General features: G+C 38.2%; 1 protein-coding gene across 1 annotated transcript; it reads left to right on the top strand.

Annotated features, from left to right (window-relative positions):
• Positions 1 to 1,785: 1,785 nt before the first annotated feature.
• LOC104870642 (prolactin) lies at positions 1,786 to 17,138 on the top strand. The gene is made up of 5 exons (XM_010636322.1): positions 1,786 to 2,059; positions 11,822 to 11,997; positions 13,456 to 13,563; positions 14,484 to 14,663; positions 16,947 to 17,138. Exons 1-5 carry the CDS (start codon positions 1,786 to 1,788, stop codon positions 17,136 to 17,138), a joined length of 930 nt encoding a protein of 309 aa, XP_010634624.1.
• The last annotated feature ends 7,620 nt before the right edge of the window (positions 17,139 to 24,758 follow it).

Here is a 24,758-nt window from a genome sequence, read left to right as displayed (position 1 = left end):
CCAAATACAATGAGTCTAACTGGATTACAGAGTTGTTCGGGCTGTGTAGCAGCACTCAACGGGCAAGGAAAGGTGGGTGTACTTACTGTAATGAACAACAGAAGCAGAACATTGACAGACTGGGCCCGAATCATACAGACAGTTGGCACTGGTGAAATAACTGTAGTGTTCCCAGAAGTGAAACACATAGGAAGCTTACTGAACTTTGGCAAGAATTATCTAGACATTAGAGATATGAGAGGAAAAAACAAAAATCTACATGAAGTCTTAAGAAGAGAGACACAAAGTCACTCCACAGTTCCCAGACTTGAGACTTTACATGCTCAGGACACCATGGAAGAAGAGATTGGTTCCCCTTCACAAAGGACCACAATGACTACCAAAATGTTTTACTGTTTGGCTTTCTTCTAGTCCACCATGTAGGGACTTGTAAGCTTTAATCTGGTTAATTGTCCATTGGGGAAAATCAGTAGACATTTCTGGGCCCATTGGGCATTGCTTTTAAACAAATTCTGACTCCAAGGATCTGAAACATTAATTCCAGAAAGAATAGAGTGCTACATGTGGCATAATCAATTGATTATTTGCCAATATTCAGCTCCCCATTGATCCAGAAAATCCTAAATCCATTTTTGGGTCTTTTATCAAAGTCTAGAAAGCGTAATTTGAATAGACATACTTGGAACTGAGTACATACTCATGCTGGGTACCTAACCTGAGGAGTCAGGGCTTCTATGGTGGAAAGGCCAAACAGATGCCATTATAGCTGCCCCTTCCTGGAGAAATAGTGAGTCACACACACACTGTCACACTTTGGAGAGCTCACAGAGATTTGTGCCACTAGGAAGGACTTCAAATATCCGTGGGTGATGGGTTGCACCACATTTCTCTTTATCTCTCTTATTTGGTCTGCACTAAAGACAGCCAGTTCTGAGGTGATGACACTGGGTTACTGTGATCTCTCAGCAGACAAACACAGCAACATTTACATTTCCCTTCCTCTTGGGTAACAATTTTCCAGTCTGGTGTCACAGCTAAATTTGCAGTGAACTTAATCACCTTTCTTTCTCATAAGGAACCATACTGTTCCCTTATATGATTGATATTTTGTTGATTAGACCAAGTGATTAATTGGTAGCAAACATTCCACAATTATTCATGAAACATTTGTGGAACATGGGAAATAATACCAACTGCAATTCAAAGCCTCAATGAAATTTCTAGGTTACTTTCATGGTGCATAAAGTAATCTTTAGAGGTGGGAAATAATTTATTGGGTGCCACTTACATCCAAGAAAGAGACAATTCCTAGGGGGCCTAGTTGCATTTTGGAGGCAACACATTTCTCACTTGGGCATGAGACTCCAGCTAATTTATTGTGTGAATCCAAAAGCGGCTGTTTTCTGCTGGATCCTGAAGGACAGAAGGCTCCTCAGTGGATCCACTGCTTTGCTCTTTTGGAACTTATGGTTCCCAAAACCCAGTAGAACTTGAGACGTCAGTACATGAAGGGGGTTGACGGGAGCTCACACATGTGAATGACAGTGGCAGCCCTTAGGATTTCAGAGTAAGCCTCTGCCATCATCAGCAGACTACCATCTCCTTGGTAAACAGATGCTGGCCTGCTTCTGGGACTCACTGCAAATGGAGCACCTGGTCATGATACACCACATCATCCAGCGATCTTAGATGCCCAAAATGGGTGTTATCTGACTGACCTTGCAATAGAAACAAACAGATTTCTCTTGACAGCCATGATAATGGAAGTGGAATACAGTACACGTGATGAGGCCCGAGATTGACCACAGAGAGCAAGGAAGATACACAAAGGTGCAGTACCGTGGTCCTTACTTCTGCTGTACATTTTTCCATCCCTCAGCAAGCACCTGTGGTCTCATGACTTTTAAATTACGACATGTTGACCCAAGGAGTGGAGATAAGGACCAGCCCTGGAGGGGTTCTTTATATTGTGAAGAAACAGCCAGCATGTGGACAGCTGCAGCACTGCAGCACTTTTCCAAGACATTGCTGAAGGTCAGTGGTGAAGGACATCTTCACAGTAAGTAGATCTTTGGGCAGTGAACCTGGTAATACATTTTGATCAGCTAGAGCATTTCATGAATTGTAGCCAATGGTCTGGCAACATTGCAAGTGTTGTTGAAGAAACATGGCTGGAAATGGGTGACAGACATTTGTGGAAGAAATATGTGGAAATACTTGTTTATGAGTGATAGACATGGAAGTAATTGTGTGCCACATGAGAGCTTGAGATAAGAATACCTCAGAAGAAGAGAACTTTAATAACCTGGTGTAGGGGAGATCTATTCTGAGATAGCAGTCAGGCTCTTCCCTCAGCCATTGCTATCATTGCCCAGTGAACTCAGGGACAAAGGAGTCATCAAGACAGAGGTGAAGGTGATGATGGCCTCAGCCAATTAACTTTCAGTCATCATGAGTGACACACTGAGTGTCCCTACTGCAAGCAGCAAAGACCAACACCGAAAGCCTGTTGTGGTACCACTCTCCATGGTAATGAACCTGCACCCTCATGGCAGTTGATGGTATCTGACACTTTTGACCATGGAATAAGCCTTGTCTTCCTGGAATGGACACATTTCTGGTATGGATTTGCCTTTGCTGCATGCAGTGTTTCTTCTAAATTGAACACCTACTGACCTGCAGGCTGCTTCACCCATCATTGCGGTTTTCCACACATCATTGCTTCTACTGAGGGATGAATTTCATGGCCACAGAGCATGGCTAATACCTCGGACTCATGGAATTCACTGATCCTAACATGTTCCCCTCCTTCCAGTTGTGGACGAATTGGCGGTATGATGAAACAGCCTTTTGAAGACGCAATTTCAATGAAAGACACTAGGTAGCGATGCCTTCCTGGGCTGGTAGCAGTTCTCCAGCTGTATTACATATTGTAATATTTTGCCCATGCCTTAGTCAGTATCCAATGCATGGTACTATTATTTCCATTCCTGAACACATGGTACAGGAGCCAGTTTGGGGAATTGGAAATATTGCACTGACTTCCACTTAGGGACCCACTAGCAAGGTGTTTGCTCCTACTCCTGTTACCATTTGCTCTGCTGACCGAGTGGTCAGTTCTAAAATGGTAAAAATTTTTACCCAGAGAGAAACATTGATTGCATTGGGTTGGTGTGTGATATTCCTTTCTGGCCATTTGGGCATAATTCCCAGTCAAAGGCTACACAGGGAATTGTGGTTTTCATGGGATGATTGATCCAGACTACCATGGATACCTGGGACTAATGCTCCACAATGGAGGCAATGCAGAGTAGGCTTGGAGCACAGCAGTCTGTGTAGGGCATCTCCTCATATTGGCATGACTTGTTATTAAGATAGGTGGGCACTACAGCAACTCAATCCAAATAGGAAGAGAGTTTGACTGGAGCCTGCAGGAAACAAGGAATTTTATCCCTCCAGGTGAAGCACCAAGACATCCTGAGATGGTTGCAGAGTATATGTGTGTGTGTGAGTGTGTGTGTGTGTGTATTCAAGTTATTCAGTTTTTTGTATTTCCACTCTATGCATGATAACATTGATTGACAGTGCATAACTAGTTTAATATTAAGCTTACGGTATTGGCAATGTCATGAGAAATACAAGTATGACCGAAATGCAAATTTTACTTCATTCTGGAAAAGGAGTTGTATGCTCTCAGTTTTAGCCAGGATAATGGTATCTTGGTAGGTGGAGTTATGTACTTACTACTACCTCTCTTTGGAAGTTAAGTATAGTTAAAGAAGTTGTATCTTGTCATGAAGTTGGTCATAGCTGTGTTGTGACCATTAATCATGGTGTGTCAACTTGAGTGGATTATGAAATGTCCAGCAGATTTGTAAAGCCCACTTCTGTGTGTTCCTGCAAGGAGTTTCCACATAGGATTGGAATGCCCTCCACCCAGCTGAGCAGGTAAGACCACCTGTTCATGGGTGGCACTGTCCAATGGGCTTGCAGATTGTGCGGAATAAAAGGGAAAGAAAGAGATGGTCTCTTCACTGCATGGGAGCTCTGCTTTCTTCAGCCACCCATCTCAGGTTGATAGCAGTGACTTTCCAGTCAGCTTCCAGGCTTATGATCTGGGCCCTGGAATTGTTTCCTTACCCTCTCTTGTCCTGCAATTTACAGCTTGTTTTGCGGAGCAACTACTGGACACTGCGGCTCTCCACCTCACAGACGGCCACTGTGTACTCTCCTGCCTCTAAACTGTAAGCCTCCATAAATATCTCCTTGCATAATTTCACATGTGTGTATGCCGAATATATTTTCTATTCATTCTGTTCTGGAGATCTCTAATCTATACAGAATAATATTTTTCTAGAAAATATTGATTGAATCACAGACACACACCATGAAAAATCTAATATCATTATGCTTCCAATTTTTGTCACAGCTGTGATTTTGAAAGCTTTTATCATAAAATTTCTATTTCTTTTATTATATTCGAGAAGGGCCTGTGGGGCTGGGGATTTAGCTCAGTGATTTTGCCACCTGCCTCCCAAGCACAAGGACAAGAGTTCGATCCCTGGTTAAAAAATAAATAAACTATCTTACTTAAGAATTTTTCTCACCACCTTGAAACTGTCTTTTCCTCTTTAACACAAAAGATCAGTATTTTACATTTCAATTTTTTGATAGATTATTCCATCAAGGAACAAAATCTTTATTTATATATATATATATATATATATATAAAATCTTCCATATTAATTGCAAAATGTAAGGAGTTTTACTAACCAATTATCCCTGTAGGTAATATTTGACTATAAAAATATACTCTACTAATTAGATGTTGCATTTAATTATTACATGAAGGTAAAAGATAAATGACTTTGTTATAGCAAAGATTTCTGACAGCTTCTAATAAAGATATGCATTAAAGGATGAGGTGCATGTATAATAAAATTGGAGGTAGCATTTCCTCTTTAAGGAATGTTTGCCATGAATGTAAAATTTGAGCACTGCAGGGAGACAGGCATTGTAGTATGTCAGCAAATGTAAATTTTCATGAACTGGTATAATATCAAATTATTTCTCAGTTCAGATCAGTGCAGTTTTATACCTGGAACTTCCATAGAGTGTCCAGCTCTTCTCCTGCCATCCTATATATGCTTGCCAAATATAGAATCAATGCCTATATTAATATAGAATAAATGAAGAATTAATTTATTCTGGGGACTTTGGGGGCTCTGGTCTATGGCTATGGATTTCCATTTTATTAGGTAGTGGCTGTGGTAATTAAAATTTTACAATATAAAATTCAAAATTACTCCCTGGATGTAGGCATGGTTTTGTGTCCTATTTCCTGCCAGATAACAATAGATGGAAGGATGCATGTATAGATGTGTTTGTGGACAGATGTTCAAGTTATGTTTAGATAAATGTATAGATATGGAGATCAATTGATGAGTTAATGTATCAAGAGGAAGATAGTACAGAAAAACACTCACACTACAGAGATGTATAATATTATTAGAACATAGACAGACAGACAGATAGGCAGACAGAGAGACAGACGTATAAATTTTGAAAAGGAATCACAGCACATTTCCGAATGGCTCTACTGAGCTCTAATACTTTACAGTAAAAGCTTTCAAGGTTCTGCACAGACCTACAACTTGGGTCCCAGAGTTCCACAAGACTGATGATTTCCAAACTCCTAGCAAAAAAAAAAAAGCAACAAACATGAACACTTGTAAGGAAAATGATGATTAATATTATATTAAGTGAACCTAAATAACATGATGTGACTAAATTACTAAATTACAAGTGCCCCACTGATTCACTCTCCAATGCGACTTTATATATTGTGGGACTACATTGAAAGTGACATATAATTTATTTGAAACTTCCGTCAAAATCTGAAAGGTGACAATTTTTAATTTGTAAATTCATAAAAAGTTGCAGCTAATCATTTGCAAATTTCACTTTATTAAAAATAATTCACTACTAATATAAATTAAAATATCCTCATGATATTTGCTGATTTTTAAACTTTAATTTGTTTCACCCTTTAAAAACCCCCACTAATAGGGAAGGGTGGAGGGGTAAAGGGAGGGCAAGAGTATGGGGAAAAAATAAGAACCAAGATACATCATGTAAAGGTACAAGTTCCCAATAATGAATGTAACTGTTCTGTGTACCTGAAAAGTACCAATAAACTCAATAAGGAAAAAAAAACCAATGCATCTTGTAGTAGACAGTTTTAAAATTATGTGATGCTTTTTATATATGAATGGTAACATAAAGGGTAAAAAATATTCTAAACATCAAGATAAGTCAATTAAATAAAGTATAAATAAAATAAAAGCTCTTTTTTAAAGTATTCATGAAAACCAATTGAATGACTTTTAAAGTTAAGAAATAGAGCCCTAAATAAAAGGTGGCAAAATTGCTTATTAGTTTCATGTACAAAAAATAGGAGAACTTTAATATCACTTGAGCCACTTACTCAGCTACTGGAAAAGACCTAGGCTTCCGTGCCGCTTTTAATCACAATCCAGCAGATCAAACGTGGTGAGCAAAGGGAGTTTTCTTTGTAAAAGCAGACAAAAGCATCCTTAGTGAATTTCTTCATTGTTCTAATTTAATGTCAAAGTTTGATAAAGAGAAAAGCCTAGGAGTGATCACACGGGATGTTAACCCTCTTCTACATATCTTCCCCAAAGAATTAAAGTCACATCATGGGGATACATACTACTCTAGTAAACTGAGCTGCTATTTAAATATAGATATGTGTGTATTCCTGTAATAAGACTTTAATTCTTTGGGGAAGATATGTAGAAGAGGCATACCAGAGTCAAATGGAATTTCCTTGGTTATTGTTTCAGGAATCATCACACTTATTTCCATAGTTGTTGTACTAGTTATTATTCCCATTACCTATTATCTATTCTGTCATTTCAAAAATATTTTATGATAAATACTAATTTGTTTAAATATTTATTAGTAGCTCAATTTATAATAGGTAGATCTTGGAAACAGCATATACATCCATGAACACATGAATGGATAAAGAAAATGGAGTACTACTAGTATATTGTATACCTAAAATGTACCAATAAAATTAATGAAAAAAAGATGAAAGTAGTTGCATCCATAGCAGAAAAATAGGACAAATATGAACTTTTTGCATAAAAGCCACCTTTTGGTTTATGTAGATATTTCAATATCCTGCTCACGGGAAAGAGGCTATAGAGCGGCAAGGAAATGTAACAGATTGTACTGAGAAACGCACCTCTTGGCAGCCCCACAAACCGAGGCTCCTGTGAATGCACAAGGCTTGGGTTTTCTTAGATTATCTTTTTCCTGGCTATGTAGGAAAGTTGCAGCACCCATCAACTTTCATAGTAGCCATTAATGTCAGTTCTCATAGCAGATTTTCTTACATTTCTGAGAGAGGGAATGTAATACAGCATTCATCTTTCTACAACTCTGCTGCTTTTTCTTAATAAATCAGACTTCCTTTGCCCAAAGAAAAAACAGCAGCTACACAGTACAAGTGTATGAAATCCTGACCAGTCTTTAGATTGAGAGACCGAATGAATCACCACACTCAACGCTGATGATTTAAAATTTAACAGTGCTTAAATTATAGTAATTGAAAGACCACCTCACAGAGATTCTAAGCTTTCTAGTTAGATCTTTGATAATGCAATTATATAGTATTAACATGGTGGCAACAGGAAATGCCATCAGAGGAAACTATTTTTTAAATTATCTCATCTGTTCATAAAATGCCAGAGTCAATAAAATTGAAATGAAATGTCACAAGCTGCTTTAGATGCATGGACATAAAATTTATAGAAAATGATCGTGAATTTCATTATTATTCATTATTCTCATATCATTTAAAAATCTCAAGAGAGGAATAGACCTTGTGAGTCCAGGAATGACACATTTTGCACCTTTTCCTGAGAAGGACTTGGGTCTCAGAATGCAGATTCATTATGTTAATCATGGTGTATCCACCTCTATCCTTGGGATACGTGGAGCAAATGGGCTAGTATTTGTGTTTATTACATCATCTACAGTGTAGGTGAGTATGTGTGCACTCCTGTGTCTGTTTGCCTTCAAATTTTGTTATATCTTTGCCCTTTACAAAACTCTCTGAGGTCAAAGGTGGTATCTTGTACATCTTAGATATGCATAGGCTCACTGATGTTTAAAAATAATTGTTCATTTTCCTTCAAGTCTATCCCAATTATTGAAGTAATCATTTTTCCATCATCTAACTTGAAAATAGAATAATAATTTTTATGTCTTTGTATTTAGTTTCTCCAGACCTGTTTCTTAATCTGTAAGCTTGGAGATAATAATATGAATTTAGCTACATGCTAAAATCAAAAGCAACACAAACATAAAATATATGGTATAGCATAATTGAACATTTCTTGGTTCTTATTTTTCCCCATTCCCTTGCTCTTCCTTCAACCCTGTACCCATCCCTATTTACAAAGACTTTGTTTCCATTTTTCTCATATTTATTTCCTTCCCTTCTTTCCTTTCCTGTACCCATCCCTCTTCCCCTTCACCTTTGGACCTTTTCTTCCTAGTTCAATTATCTATTATGAATGTCAACATATTGTATACCTAAAATGTACCAATAAAATTAATGAAAAAAGTGCAGCATTTACATATGTCACTTTAAATTGTAAAAAATAGAATTCACAAAAGGAAAAAATGACAGAATTCAAATAATATTTTTCAGGGAACTGAAAGTTCCCTTTTACAATACTTATTATATATCTCCTGATCTAAGTGTGTATCTTTTGAAAATTTATTTCACCTAGCAATCTTGAATGAGAACATTTCCAATTTATATTAAATAAAACTAATTCCTAAGCAAATTCCAATGCTTAAAGAAACTGCAGACATTTAAACAAATTCAAAGTAAATGACCTAAATAACCCCAAGGACCCTCTAATCAAAACTGGTCTCCATTTCTCTCCAACATTTCTATCCCTTTAATTTAATTGAATTAATCAAAATCTATTTCTAGCTCATATCCTGTAGCACCTATTTTATGAACTTAATTTGTTTTGTGATTTGGGGGAAGAGGGCTGTACTTGGTTTTGTTACTTAATGTGGAGATTGTGAAGGGAAAAACATTCTGAATGTTTTTGTTTGGGAAGTGAACTGTTTGCAAACAGAAGTGTTTGTGAACCAAAGTGTTACTGCATCTTCCTGAATATGAATAAGAAAAAAATTTGATAACCGAAATTATGGGGGTAATCTCAGTGAGCAACTTAGCAGAACAGGCAGAGAGAAGAGAAAGTCTGCTCAAATATATCTGTGAATTCATCAAAGTTCATAACTAACATCTGAACTTGGACCAGGACGGCCAGGCATTCTCCACTGAAGAGGGCTTCCTGTCCTGATCACCACCATGGATGCCCAGGGGAAAGGTACATGCATCAAACAGTGAGACACTGGATTCATCAAATCCAGGGTGGGTTAATGTGAAAATGTAGCTAAAGACAAAAGTCCCAGGTTTATATGGTTTAGAACTATCTAAATGTTGCTCTAGAAAGAAATTGCACAGGGCACACAAGAATGTTTCAGAGGTCCTGCAATGGTGGAATCCTCCAGTTTTGGAGATTTGGCAATGGCTGTAGACCTTTTACATTAATTCCGGTGCAGGTGGGACAGTGAGGGTGCTTTTGGTGCCTAAGTGGGAAAGGAGAGGGGGCTGCTAATCATTTTGCAGTGCTGGCCAGATCCCAGAACAAAAATTTATCTAGCTCAAAAGTCAGTAATGCTGAGATTGAGGAACTCTGGGCTAGCATAAGACCACAAGAGTCATTGGTTCCAATCCTCAGAACTCCAGAAAGCAGAAAGTAACATTTTCTGGTTCTTGGGTCTAATATATGAATTGGCCAACTTGAGCCAACCTAATGAAACTTTGGATTCTGAAGCCACAGTACAGATAGTGATGGCAGATGGGTAGCTCATGTGGCTTTGTCAGTTTGGTTCAAACACAATGTCCTTTCAAAAGGAAGAGCAGGTGAGTGTTAATTTGAGTAAATGACATTTGTAAGAAAAACAAATTAGAAAATATTTCTGATATGAAGAATAGATTCACTAGTCTACTTCTCACAGGCTGTGGAAACCCCTAGGATGACAAGCGTGTGTATATGTGTGCTGATCATTCAAAAACATCTATTCAGTGATGGGGCCGGGGATTTAGCTCAGCGGTTTGGTGGCCTGCCTTGCAAGCGCAAGGACCCGAGTTCAATTCCCAGTACCCAAAAAAAAAAAAAAAGAAAAAGAAAAAAAGAAAAAACATCTATTCATTGATGAACTTCCTGCAGCTGCTACCTCAGTTTCTCTATTTGTAAATCACGTTTCCATCACAAATATATGTAAAATTTGCATTTGTCTTCACTAAATTACTACAACATGATTACATTTAAATTTTGTAATCATTAAAATTTTGGAAAGTAAAACTATATAATATGAATGAATGTATGTTGTTTTAGTTTTGCAACCAACTGGTGACTCAATTCCATTCTCCATGAAAATATTGATGTACATTTATTTATTTTAGGTATTTGCCTTTAGGAATTACTCACATAAAAATCTTTAATATTTGCCTAGGTCTTCCTTGGAGATTTCTACCCTCATTTATCAAAGGTTTTATGGAAGTCAGTCTTCTGGTTATAACACCATCATATCAGAAATTCCTTTGGAATAGCATCAGTAAAGGGAAACGGTGATTTTAATTCTGTATTTACTGTTGTCTCTTTCCTTTTTTGAGCACCAATTATTGAAATTACTGAAATAATTTTAAGGAACTGCCTCTGACCACTGTCAAAGATTTTTATGTGAGTGTTTCATAGAGCAGAGCATGGATAAAATTAAACTTCTGAGGGGCCCTCTTATCCAACACCCATGGCACAGAGCCATTCTTCTTGGTGACCGTCAGCACTCTGCACACACTGCACCCATGGCCGCTTCTGTGGTCCCTGCTGTACAGGTGCTCCTGAGAGCCCACAGGTGAGCACGAGGGAGGTGGTGAAGGGCAAGTTTGACAGCCCTGGTGCTCTGCTTCCCCATCTGCCAATCCCAGGACTTGGGGAGACTCACTTAACCTTGCTCAGACTTATTTTGGATCAGTATAAGTTATGATAGTTATGAAGGCTCAGTCTATCTCTAAGGGTTTTGTAACTCTATAATTTAGAAAAATGTCTAAGAGTGGCAAAGTGTGAAGCAAATGCATAGGATTGTCATGTTGGGTTAGCAGTTACAGCCATCGTATCATTTTTGTGAGAGGATTCCTTTCATACTCAGGACTCACAAGCATGTATAGTTTTAGAAGCATGAAAATAAAACAAATAGATAAAGTGTGGTATACTTGCCAGTCCATGGTCCAAAATGCAAATATCAAACAGTGACTGAAAAAACTGCAAACTCCTACAATATCTGACAGTGAGTTAAAGAATTATGAGCTCCTGTAGTGTGTGACAGCTGAAAATCCAACTATTTTAAGAAATTACTTAAGCAACCTGACCACAATTAACTTAAATTCCCAAAGTTTGCAAAGTACAGGAGCATTTCTGGGAGAAATGTGAAAAAGTGGGGTGTTCCTCACTTTTCAAACTCTGTGTCTGTGTAAGTGTAACGAACAACACAGATGTGCACTGTGGAAGGTGCTTATTCTCAGTGCCAAATTGGAGGGCTGGGAGAGAAAAGGCTCCGAAGAGACAAGGCTTGTTTGGGGGAACTTGGATAAGTAGATTACCTAACAGATTACCTAGATTAACTGTGTGTCTTGGTTAACCAGGGTCGCTTGTAATGCTGCTGGCCATGTGGAGCCTGCTCCTGTGGCAGGATGTGGCCGCCCAGGCTAACTGTATCACTGAGCCTGGCTACCGTATGTCCATCCTGGATCTGTTGGATCATGCAATCACCCTGTCTCACTACATCCACACCCTCTCTTCAAATCTCTACCAGGAAGTTGTAAGTACTTCTCTTTTCTCCTCTTCTCAAAAGGGGCCTTCTCACTAATGATGGAAAAGGAGTACAATGTACCCAAATTTCAAATTATATTAATTAATGGATTAAAGAATGCACCAATCAGTAAAATGGGGAACACCAAGGAAGGAAACATTTAGGAAATTTATGATTGTCAAAAAGCCTAATGATTTTTGCAAAAACTTTCCTGAAATAGGACCAGGGATTTAGCTCAGTGGTTCTGCCACCTCCCTAGCAAGGGCAAAGACCCGAGTTCAATCCCTGGTACCAAAAAAAAAACAAAAACCTTCCTGAAATAGCTTTACTTTAAAAAATGTAGACACTTGACATGAATCAGTGTTGGCTGGGCTGAGGAAGCATGCTGTTGTCTTTTTCTTACCTGTAGGGGCCAGGTCAGGCATTCTTCATTGAGCACAATGCAGATGTCCAAGAAATGAGAACAGCTTAGCAGTGAATGGGGTTGATTAAACAGAATCAAACTAAATTTAGTTATTTTCACACAGAAAAAACATCTAAAATAATAACTTCTTAAAACCACAAAATACAAGGAAACAGACAGCTAAGATTTCCAGTGCAGGAGGTAGCAGAAGAGGTGCTTTAGAAGTGGAGGCTGGTTCTTTCTTCCACTTAGAGGCAGCTTTAACAGTGGGTGTAATATCTTCTGGGCAGTGGGCTGCAGATGAGGGCCAAGACCACAATGAGCAGTGCAAAGTGGCACTGAGTGCGATGCACTCCCACCACATGGTGCTGTCCTATAACTCATTGTCCTTTCAACTTGCCCTGAGTTTTCTTCAAAATCTTCCTAAAATCCCTTTCAAAGTTTAAAAATTTGGTTTTAGCAGCCTGTGCAATCCACTGGTTTTTAATCTCCCTCTATTACTGAGAATTTCATAAAATAATTTGTCTGTTTTATGATATTTTTCACACAAAAAATGTATTTTGAACTTAGGATCAATTGGTAAGATTAAGGCACGTTTATTAAGAGGTGATTGAAAGAAAATTATATTTTTTGTATCTATTTAAAGAAAGTATATCAGTTTGAACCCCAGAGAATCTAGAGATTAAGGAGGTAAATAGAGTTGCATATGTATCTTGGCCTTTGTGTCAAATGCTAGAGAAAAGTGGTACTTCACCAACACGCCCTTTATAGCTTCAGTGTTTTTCATGCTTGTGTTCCACATCTTAACTCATGGCAAGACTGAGGAGACAATGGCATTGGGAAGGGAAGACGGTGGGAGATCAGAAAAGTCAGCTGAGAAACAGTGAGGTTCCAGCGGTAATGGGAAAAGGTAGGCAGAAAGGTTGCTTTCCTACTACGGATTCAGACTTCATGGAGCTCTCCTTTGTAATCAGTTGCACAGCCATTAAATGTGATAATATTAAGCAACACGATTTGGATTTTCCTTCCCAAACCCAACTCACTGAATTTCCCATTGTTTCCAGGAAACCCTTTACTCTCAGGACACAGACTTCTTTGTTCTGTACATGACAAAGTGTCACACAGCCTCCATCTCCACACCAGGGAACAAGGAACAGGCCCTGAAGATCCAGGTGAGTCCCCAGCCCAGCTGCACCAGGCCCGCTGAGGCAGTGATACACTTTGTGCCCTGTAGGCTCTGAGAGCTCTGTAGTCAGTGGTGATGGTAGTCACACTGCAGAGACAAGTGGAGGGAGAGCCAAGAACAACCACAGGCTGCCTGCAAAATTCGGGAATTAAATGTTGTGCAGGATCTATATGTTATAAGGCAGATGAAGATATTTTAACCAATACTCCACACCGAGGAGTTTGTATAGCAAATGCGGTGCAGTTTGTCTTAGTACAGGTTACTGTGACTCCTGCGTTTGTGGTGTTTACATCACTGATGCCTCTGTGATCTGTGCCATCTCTCCTGGACTCCCAGCAGCCTCCTTCTCTTTTTGTTTCCACTTCTCTGACGCTGACTTCCTCCCTGTGCACTCGTCCCTCCGCCCTGCTGTGTCCCAACTGAAATTCCTCCTGCTGTGCGTTTCCTGCAGAGATCATGTCACAGTTCTCACAGGCGCAACTCTGGTCTCCTTTCCAATGACCACAAGGGACAACCTGTCAAACCCTAATAATTTATCCATGCTCTAAACTTTTCCTGTTATAATCTATTTCTTGATTTTGTACTATGACCACAGTGTTAACATGATTTTGAATGAAAACATGGAATTGAAGAGAGAAAACAAACTTGAATGTTACCAATAACAAATCTTAGTAGAGTAGTACTTATTTTAATAGGCCAGTTTTATGTATTTGTTTGACTGTAGCACTGTTAGGCCAATGGCCTAAATTGTACATTTTAAGAGCATCTATGACCTACAGAAAGATTTTACACACAGACCCAGGACCATCAAAGTATTTAAGGTCAGCCTCTCTGTGCAGAGGTCACATGTAACTAACCTGGCTGTGTCTTGCCCATGTCCCTGGTTACTCCAACCTGACTGCCCAGCCGAAGGATTTCATAATCCTGGTGATCCGATTGCTGCACTCCTGGGAGGACCCCCTGAGCCACCTCATGACTGAATCAGTTCACCTGCCACGTGTCACCCTCAGTTTCACTTGGAAAGCTGAAATGATAGAGAAGAAAATGCAACAACTTCTAGAAGGCCTGAAGTGGATCGCCAGACGGGTAGGCAGCCTCTTGATGCTTCCTTGGTTTTCAGTTTTTGGGGTCCTCTCTGTGTTGGGAAATACAGTAGCATCCCCTGGTTTGCAGGAATAACATTTAGGTTGAATATTGCACCTTTCAATCTGCTATTCAGCAAAGCATGAGCCATGGCCAACAGTGCAGATTCCAAAGTGAATGAATCTCAGGATTCATGGTGCTGACAGTGTCCCCTTCCCTGCCCTGCTCTGTCCATGGAGCCACCAGAACTGGTCTCTTCATGGGTTGGTGGTCAAAGATTTACAAGGGAAGGAAAATCAGAGAAGAGCACTAAGAGATGGGTTTTCCTCACAATATTTTAGGACTCCCACACTGAAATTCTGGTCAGAGTCTCTCTCTTCTCCTCACACCAAAGTAGGTTAAACCTCTATTTGCTAGAATAATTCCTTCTGCTCATGATCCAAAGCGCTTGTACCTGAGCAGTGAGGGAAGACTTGGTTGTGATCATGTGATGTTTGGTCATGCACTATTCATATGTAGGACATAGCTGGTTTATGAAGTTAAATGTTTGCTTGTCTTATGGACCTCTTACAAACCAAGCTCCTAATATTCCCAGGTTTTACTATATTTTGGGGGAAAGGGAAACATCAGTATCAGATTGGATGGTGCTTCCAATCCCCTGAACCTTGAAGAGACTGAGGAGGCCATAAGCATTAATACTTAAAACTGCTAAGGAGACCCTTGTGTGTAATGTTCTTCATTTCACAATTTATAGTGTTATCCTAAATTATTTTGTTGTCAGTAAATTATCTACTATTGCATTAAATCACCCTGAAAAATTTAATGATTGAAATTATTTGATTGAATTACTATTTTCAATATGCATTTGCATTCAAATAAGACAATTTCAACAATGGTGTGATGACACATAAGCAGCTTCTGAAGTTCTCAGAAATGAAGAATAATTAAAATAAGATTTCAATTAAAGAAATGACAACATAAGTAATGATATATTTCATTTTTATGTCCTAAGTACTTGTTAATGTGTACCATTTTTGTCATTGTTATGAAAGTAGGTTATCTCCAACTCATATGCACACTGTAAAATAAATAATACATTAATCCAGGCAGAAAATAAGTGCCTTATATTTTTTACTTATTTTCTTCATGACTGAGAACCAAATTATAGTGACTACTAATTTGTTCTATGATGCTTCATCCTGTTAATTTTTTCTACCAATTATTCATTTGTTCCTGTTGTCATTTGCATACATTTTGCAGTAAATTTGGAAAAGTAAAAAAATAAAACAAAAATGAAACAGAAATTGAGATAACCAATATATAAACCAACACACACACAACACACAGACACACACACGCTTTAAATTGCAATAAAAAGTATTCTTACTCTGAAAGAGGAAGTTCAGCAGAACCAGTCTAGAATTATCCCAGATTTGTTCATACCAGTTCTGGACATCATCTGACATTTTTAAGGACACCAGGATGAGTCCTGGATCTCTGAGATTTCTGGTGGTTCTCAGCTTGCAGCCCCCTACAGAGGACGGGGGCTCTACTCTTTCTGTCTTGCACTGTGTAGGACTTTTTGGAAGCACCACCTAACCCTGGCTCACACAATGGGGCCCTAAACAAGCAGGGCTGCTGCCTGCATCTCCTTCTCACTGGTGCAATTCCAGCAACTCTAACCCTGGGCTGTTCCGGAGAAGCAGCTTCTCCTCATGGAAATCTGGAAGGTAGTCTCCTGACTGGCGTTAGAGAATCATAACTTCTTAGTCCAGATTTGATCACCTGTACCGTAAAGCACCAAGGGCACTACTCATCATCTCTAAATTATTTTCTGCAGACACTCAATGAGCAATTGATCCAGTTACAAGCCACAAAAATAAACAGTGAACTATCAGGAGAAATAAAATACAAAGTAGTTATCTGGGACAAATTTCAGGAGATCTTAAGTCCCTGAATTGAGACAATGGAAGCTGTCCTTTATATTGTCCCTAGGCCAAATGCATGCACATTCAAATAGCAATGTTCTAGATATCTGGTTTTCACTCCTGCAGGTGCACACTTCACCTGTGATCAAGTGCATATCAGGAAAACAACTCAAGTGTTCTTCTAGCTTCTGGATGACTAGTAGTTTTACTATACCCTGGATAAGATACATGAAAACTCACACCTTTAGCAAAAATTTTACATTTTCATCTCTTCTCAAATCATAATTAAAAATTAATAGATTCAAAGAGAATAAATACTGTTAATATGATTAATAAGTGCTATCTGTTTGAAATCTAGATTGCTCCTCAAATCACAAACTATGGGGACTCTCCTGTCTGGACCCAACTTCCCTCTCTGCAGTCAGCTGATGGAAAAGAGCACCTGAATACTCTCCATCACCTGTGCCACTGCCTACGCAGGGACACACATAAGGCTCAGAATTTCCTGAAGGTCCTGAAGAGCCACATTGCATATCACGGTAACTGTTAAGCTCATTTCCATTCCTTAACCATCAATTCCTTGGGAAGCTTCTTTTAGTTTTATGGAATTTCATGGATGTTTGTGTGTAACAGTGTAAGGTTTCTCTTCTGAAAAAGTAAAAACTGAGTAGTACTGCCAAAATATTAGAAGTCAGTGTGTCAAAATTTCTTGCCTTCATTTAATTGAAACCTCCACCAAATATGTCATTACAATCAAGAAGTTAGTATCAAAATTTCTCAAAAGTTTTTTGATCCTCATTCCCTTAGACAAGAGCCCATCTTCATTCTTCCCATTATCTAATTGCAGAGAGAGAGGGAAGGGATAAGGAATGAAAAAAGGAACTAGGATGTGTTTTATCCGTGCACTAAATATACAGAAGGAATGCAAAAATTATGTATGTAATACACAGAAGTACTAACAAATTAAAATTAAAGACAATTCTTAGAAGTAGCAGAACTAGCCTTGCAAATAAGACAACTAATAACTTATGGCAAATTTACAGTGAATTAATATGAGTGAAGTTGTGATCATCTAAGTCATATTATAAAGCCTAATGAATTCTGAGACCATTTGTGAAAATGAGACACATCCTGTCAGCTAACATTCACAATGCTCTGATTCACAACACACATTCTACCCTAAATGTCCCCAAATAATAGGGTGAGACCTGATGAACAGTATAAAAACTGTCACAACACAAATGTGACATGGCTTCAGATTTCAACCATGTTCTACTTCATCCCTACTTCTTTATCTTCAGCTTGGAAACAATCAATATATTCTTTTTACTCTGAGTTTAACAAGTTGATCAAGGAAGAAAAGTCATGGAATTTCAGACAGATTTGACATGAGAGTTTGGAAGAATACCCCTACCTTAGTTAAGTCCAAGTCTGGTGGAATTTTAGTCCTGAGTTACTCAAGGAAACATGAGGAGCTGCACAACTGAGATGAGGCTGTTGATACCGACACAGCTTCCTCCACTGCGAGAAAAGTGAGACATTTCCTCTCACCCTGCCTAATTCTGCCATTGTTTCTGTTCACAAGTCTGTATAGGCAGAAGTTTAATAAATGTACAAACATACAAGGAACAAAGGCAGCCTCTGTCTGATAAGTACAAAACTGCTTCCTGGGCTCCCTTGCTGCTGGACGCCAGAGTTCAAGGCTGCAGCCTGCACATCAGCTCTGTGGCCTTGCTCTCTTTTCATTGTCCCATGGATTGAAGAGGTAGCAGTGCAGCAAGGAACAGTAGGGCAATTCTGCATTCCTTTGGTCATTCCTGTACCATCAAACACTCAGAAACCACGTGAGAAACTTCTGTTTCCATGTCCACAGGGAAACCAAGATCCCTTAGCTTGTTTCTATTCAAAGGAATTAAAAACAAATGTATATATTAAAATATTCCTGAAGATTAAGTTATTTGAAAAGCATTTTACTTTATAAATACAAAACTATGGGCTGTAATAATCCCAGTATTTCCTGCTTCTCCACCCAGTCTGCCTCTCCCTTGGTTCTCTAATGCTTAAGACACAGAAAGTAAGCAAGGGTTATAATGCATAAGATGGGTGGCTAATACTTCAAAAACTGCAATACACATTCAATGCAATTCTTAATGAAATCAACAGTATATTTCACAGAACCAGAGAAAATGATCCTAAAATTCATTTGGAATCAGAAGAGACCTAGAATAGCAAAAGCCATTCCAGGCAACAGAAACATACCAGGGGGGTATCACACTCCCCAACTTGAAACTATACTACAAAGCCTATGTGATAAAAACAGCATGGTACTGGCAAAGAAACAGACCCAAGGAACGGCCTAGAAGATGCAGAAACAACTCCTGGCATACTCAGCTACCTCATCTTTTGCAAAGGAGCCAACCATCCTCACTGGATGACAGATAGCCTCTTTAATAAATTGTGTTAGAAAGATTGGATTTAAACCTGTGAAAGATTAAAACTAGATCCCTATCTTTCAACATGCACTAAATTAAAATCCAAGTGGATTAAAGATCTAAATATAAAAACAGAAACACTAAATTTGCTGGAAGATAAGTTAGGTAGAACTCTTGAAGATAAGAGCATAGGAAAGACTTTATGAACAAATCCTCAGTAGCACAGAAACTAGCACAAGGAATCACCAACTGGGATCTCATCTTTTTAAAAAGCTTCTGCACTGCAAGAGAAACCATCAACACAACTAAGAGACAACTCACTATGTGGGAAAAATTTTTACCAGTTGTTCTTCAGCCAAAGTACTACTATCTAATATATATAAAGAACTCAAAAAAATCAAACCCCCGAAATACAAAGATCCAATTCAAAAATAGGCATCAACCAAGACCTGGCATGTAAAGGTACAAGATCCCAGTAATGAATGTAACTGTACTGTCTACCTAGAATGTACCAATAAATTAAATTTTTTTAAAAATAGGCAGCAAAAATGAACGAACACTTCTCAAACAAGTAAAAACAGCAGATAAATATATGAAAAATGTTTAATATCATTAGTCAGTCAAGAGATGCAGATGAAAACAACACTGAGATTCTATATCACACCAGAAAGAATGACTGCTATCAACAAATTTACCAATAACAAATGCTGGTAGGATTGTAGGGAGAAAAGAACCTTTTTAACTTGTTTGGGAGAATGCAGACTGGTGAAACCATTCTGGAAATCAATATGGAGATACCTCAAAACCTAGAATTGGAGGCCCCATTTCACCCAGCTATTCCCCCGCTGGGTATTTTCCCAAAAGAATTAAGAGAATCATACCACAGCAATATAGGTTCACCCATGTTTATAGCGGCACAGTTTGCAATAGTTAAAACTTGGATTCAGCCCAATTGCCCATCAACTGGAGACTAGATAAAGAAGATGTGGATATTTTTCTAAAATGGAGTACTACTCAGATAAAAAGGATGAAAAACTAGAGACATTTCTAGCTAAATAGATGTATATTAAGTTCATAATCTTAAGTGAAATAAATAGGACACATATGTGTAAATACCAAATTGTTTCTCTGGTGTGAAAAACTAAAAGTGTAAATAAGATACAAATTGTATATGCTGCTAATGTGAAATAGGAAGAAAAGAAGAAACGGGCTAAAAGAGTAGGAAAAGTGAGAAGGGTAGGGGAAAGAAGGGAAAAGAAAAATATGAGAAAGGAAAAACTGGAAGCAAAGTCTTCATGAATAGGAAAGGGTGGAGGGGCTGAAGGGAGGGCAGGGATATGGGGGAAAAATAAGAACCAAAATACATCATATAAAGGTACAAGACGGCAATGACAAATATAACTGTACTGTATACCTTAGAAAGTACCAACAAACTTAATGAAAAAAAAAAGATGGGATTATTAGGTGACCAGATGCTGAAAGTCTATCATAATGAGGGTCATTTTTCATGTACTTCTTTTGGGAATTTGATTTTTCCTGACCTTACAAGGTTAGGGAAATGGGTTGATAAACAGTTTATGAGGTGGTCCATCTACTGTGTTGCCTCTGAATCGTATGAGTTACCAAAGTGTGTTTACACTTGGATCACTTGGCATGCACCAATTCTTCTGTGAAATCCATCATTAAACAGCAGTGCTTGGCTATGAGGAGACTATTACTTAGTGTTGTTAAGTAATTCTACCACTGAGGACCTAAAACAACTCTGCATAACTTTTTAAATAACCTGAGACTTATGATTAGCTTCCTCCATTAATGATGACCACCAAAAATAACTAAATATTTGTCTTTAAATACATTAAGATGATATAAATATGAAAATATGGTTCTCAAAGCTGCAGGCTTCTTCAGTGTGTATGCAGCTGTGTAAGGGTGTGAGTTACCATTTTAATCTCTATGGTCTCTTTCTTCAGGTGGAGCTAGGATGCATTAGGTCCAACACAAATAGATCCTCTCAAGCTTTCCAGTTATATTTCCTTGTCATTGATTTGTTTTGAAAGGTATTAATTTTTTTCTTTTATTCCTAAACTCCCCCTTACACAACTTTTCAAACTTCTAACTGCTCTTGTCATGGTCAAGTAAAATAATGATGCCATATCTAGTTTCTCATTTTTTCTTTCTCTTTCTGCTTTTATTTTATATTACCTCATTATAGTTTGTTCTATTGCCTTTTTTTCTTTCTTTTTTCTTTTCCTAGTTCCAGCCTATCCTCTATTACTTCTACTGCTTTAACATTCAGGCTACTGAAAGTGTTAGGAACTTTTTTAACAAACGTTAAGTGAGATGCTGATAAAGAATTAGCTTTTTGAGAGTCACCTCTGCTGCGTGGCCCAGCCCGTACTACGGGCCTCCTCTGGAGCAGCGCCATTTCCACCGGGCACCACTGATTGGCTCTGACACAGCACCAGGAGGGTAGCCGTGCTGCCCCCGCCCCCGCCCCCTGTTATAAGATCCCCTGACTGAGCCAGTCCTAGGACGCACTCTACAGAGGCATGGTGGGCTACAAAAGGTGGTGATTGCTCCTATTATGTTCCTGCTTGTATCTATAGGGATAAAGGATAGGGATTGATTTGAAGAGTCGTTTTCTCAATTATGAAAATGAGAATGTCGATAAGTCATTAGAGAATCAAAGACTGGGATGCAACGATATCAGGAAGATTTAATGACCCAGAGATTGAATCAAGGGCAACCCAACAGCAAAAATAAAGATGCAAAAACATTTAAGCAAGCCACAAAAATAGACTTCCAGTCCACCAAAGGCAAATAGTAGGCCAAAGGAGAATGAAAAATCAGATAGTGAGCCTCCAAGACACTCAGAGCTCACAGCACATGAAGTAAAAAAAACTGATCAATCAAGCTCTAGAAAAATTCAAAACAGAAATTATTTCCCAGATAACCATAGAGATGGTGAGCAAAATGAAAGACATGATTTGAGACTCCAGAACAGAAACTGACAAAAAAATAGATGAGCTTAGGAACATAATAGAAGCCATGAAGGCCCAGTATAAGAAAGAAATGGAAACAATGAACACTCAACATAAGAAAGAAATGGAATCCATTAAACAGATTCAAACGGATATCCAGGAGACTAAAAACTCTATTGAAAGCATATGCAACAGAATAAAGGATTGCGAGGATACAATCTCAGATATAGAAGATAGGATAGCAGACAGTGACCATGAAAAGAAAGGTCTTTTAAAAACAGTAAGGGAGCATGAAAAATCAATCCAACAACTCCTAGATGATGCAAAGAAGACTAACATAAAACTGATAGGTATCCATGAAGTACCAGGAGAAAATGCAAAGGACTTAAAAAAGCTGTTCAAAGAATTAATTACTGAAAACTTCCCAAACAGAGGGGAAGAATTAGACATACACATAAACAAGGCATATAGCACACCAACTAGCCATGATCAAAAAAAAATCTACACCTAGACATATAATAATCAAGATTTCAGAAACCCAACAGAAGAACAAAACACTACAAGCAGTAAGAGAAAAGAAACAAATCACATACAAAGGAAAGCCCATCAGGATCACAACAGACTTTTCAACACAAACCCTTGGGTCAAGGAGAGCCTGGAGTGAGGCATTTCAAGTCCTAAAAGAAAACAACCTCCAACCAAGACTAATGTATTCTGCAAAACTCTCTCTCAAAATGGACGGAGAAATAAGATACTTCCATGACAAAGAACACTTGAGAAACTTCATGAATACTAAACCAGCACTACTAAGAATTTTAAACAATATCCTAGAAAAAGACAATGAAGATCACAACACCAGGAGGCCCAACAGAGCAAATCAAATAGCCAAGGCTAGAAACTAAAAGAAGAGGACAAAAAATAAAAAGAGTCAACAAAAGGACAATAACATGACAATAATAAGTCAGTACATATCAGTTATAACTATCAATGTCAATGGCCTCAATTCACCCATCAAGAGAAATAGATTGCCAGAATGGATTAAGAAGCAAAATCCAACAATATGTTGTATACAAGAAACACACCTAGTGCAATAAGAAGCCCATAGACTGAAAGTGAAAGGATGAGAAACAATTTGCCACATGACAGGAGCCCAGGAAAAATCAGGGGTAGCAATTTTATTCACAGACAAAGCAAAATTCAAACCAAAACTGATTAAGAGAGACAAAGAAGGCCACTACATCCTTGTAAAGGGAACAATCCAAGAGGAAGAAATGACAATCATAAACATATATGCACCAAATATAAATGCCCCCAACTATATAAAACAAATATTAAGCAACATGAAAAACCAAATAACCACTAATACAATTGTAGTGGGGGATCTGAAGACCTCACTATCACAAATAGACAGATCATCTAGGCAAAAAATCAACAATGAAATACTAGAACTGAAAAAACTTTTTGAACGCATGGACTTATTAGACGACTATAGAATGTGCCACCCCACAAAATCACAATATACATTCTTTTCAGCTGCACATGGGTCATTCTCCAAGATAGATCACATACTAGCTCACAAAACAGGTTTGAATAAATGCAAAAGAACTGAAGTTATTCCCTGTATATTATCAGATCACAGTGCAGTAAAGATAGAGATCAATAGCATAAGAAACTGTAGGGACTTCACAAACATATGGAACTTGAACACTCTCCTGATCAATCAATGGATCACAGAGGAAATTAAAGAAGAAATCAGTTTTTACAAATAAACAGAAATTCCAATACAACATACAGGAATCTATGGGACACAATGAAAGCAGTTCTATGTGGAAAATTCATAGCACTGAATGCCCACATTAGGAAAACAGAGCAATCTCAAATAAACAACCTAATGATGACCCTTAGACTCCTAGAAAAAAAACAGCAAGAAAAACCCAAAGCTCAAACAAGAGAGCAAATTATAAAGATTAGAGCACAAATCAATACAATGGAAACTAAGAAAATGATACTAAAAATAAATGAATTGAAGAGTTGGTTTTTTCTTTAATTTTATTGAGTTTATTGGTACATTTTAGGGATACAGTACAGTTACATTCATTGTTGGGATCATGTACTTTTACATGGCAAGTCTTGATTCTCATTTTTTCCCCTTACCTCTGCCGTCCCTTCACCCCCTCCTCCCCTCCCCATCTACAAACACTTTATTTTCATCTTTTCATTCTCTCACATTTTTTTCTTTTCCCTTTTTGTTCTTCCCCTACGTATCACACCTTCCCTACACCTTTAGCTCCTTTCCTCAAATTTCTAAATGTCAGTAATCTTATTAGAATCTTATGCATTGTTGCAGAATATTCACACCAGGGAAACTATTTGGTATTTACACATGTGGGACTTATTTATTTCACTTAGGAGTATATCTTCAATATGTATCCATTTTCCTATGAATGAATCTATTCTCTCGCTCTTTATGGCTGAGTAATATTCCATTTTATAGAAAAACCACAACTTCTTTATCCAGTTTCCAACGGATGGGCAAATAGGTTGTTTCCAAGATTTAGCTATTACAAACTGTGCCGCTATAAACATGGGTGCACATACTTCTCTGTGATATGATTCTTTTAGTTCTCTTGGAAAGATACCCAACAGAGGGATGGCTGGGTCAAATGGAACCTCCAGTCCAAGCTCTTTGAGGTATCTCCATATTGATTTCCATAGTGGTTGCACTAGTCTGCACTCCCACCAACAATGGAGGAGGGT

Source organism: Fukomys damarensis, unplaced genomic scaffold (genome assembly GCF_012274545.1).
Source record: "Fukomys damarensis isolate Sample0158 unplaced genomic scaffold, DMR_v1.0_HiC HiC_scaffold_10, whole genome shotgun sequence".
In the NCBI taxonomy this organism is placed as follows: Eukaryota; Metazoa; Chordata; class Mammalia; order Rodentia; family Bathyergidae; genus Fukomys; species Fukomys damarensis.
The sequence above is the reverse complement of the archived record's forward strand: the minus strand, read 5'-3'. Positions and strand labels throughout refer to the sequence as shown.

Bases quoted from the DNA above. Each gene is read 5' to 3' on its own strand.
- LOC104870642 (XM_010636322.1), top strand. From the start codon at position 1,786: ATGAGGCCCGAGATTGACCACAGAGAGCAAGGAAGATACACAAAGGTG. The intron at 11,998-13,455 runs GTAAGTACTTCT...CATTGTTTCCAG, and splicing joins CAAATCTCTACCAGGAAGTT to GAAACCCTTTACTCTCAGGA. The intron at 13,564-14,483 runs GTGAGTCCCCAG...CTGACTGCCCAG, and splicing joins AACAGGCCCTGAAGATCCAG to CCGAAGGATTTCATAATCCT.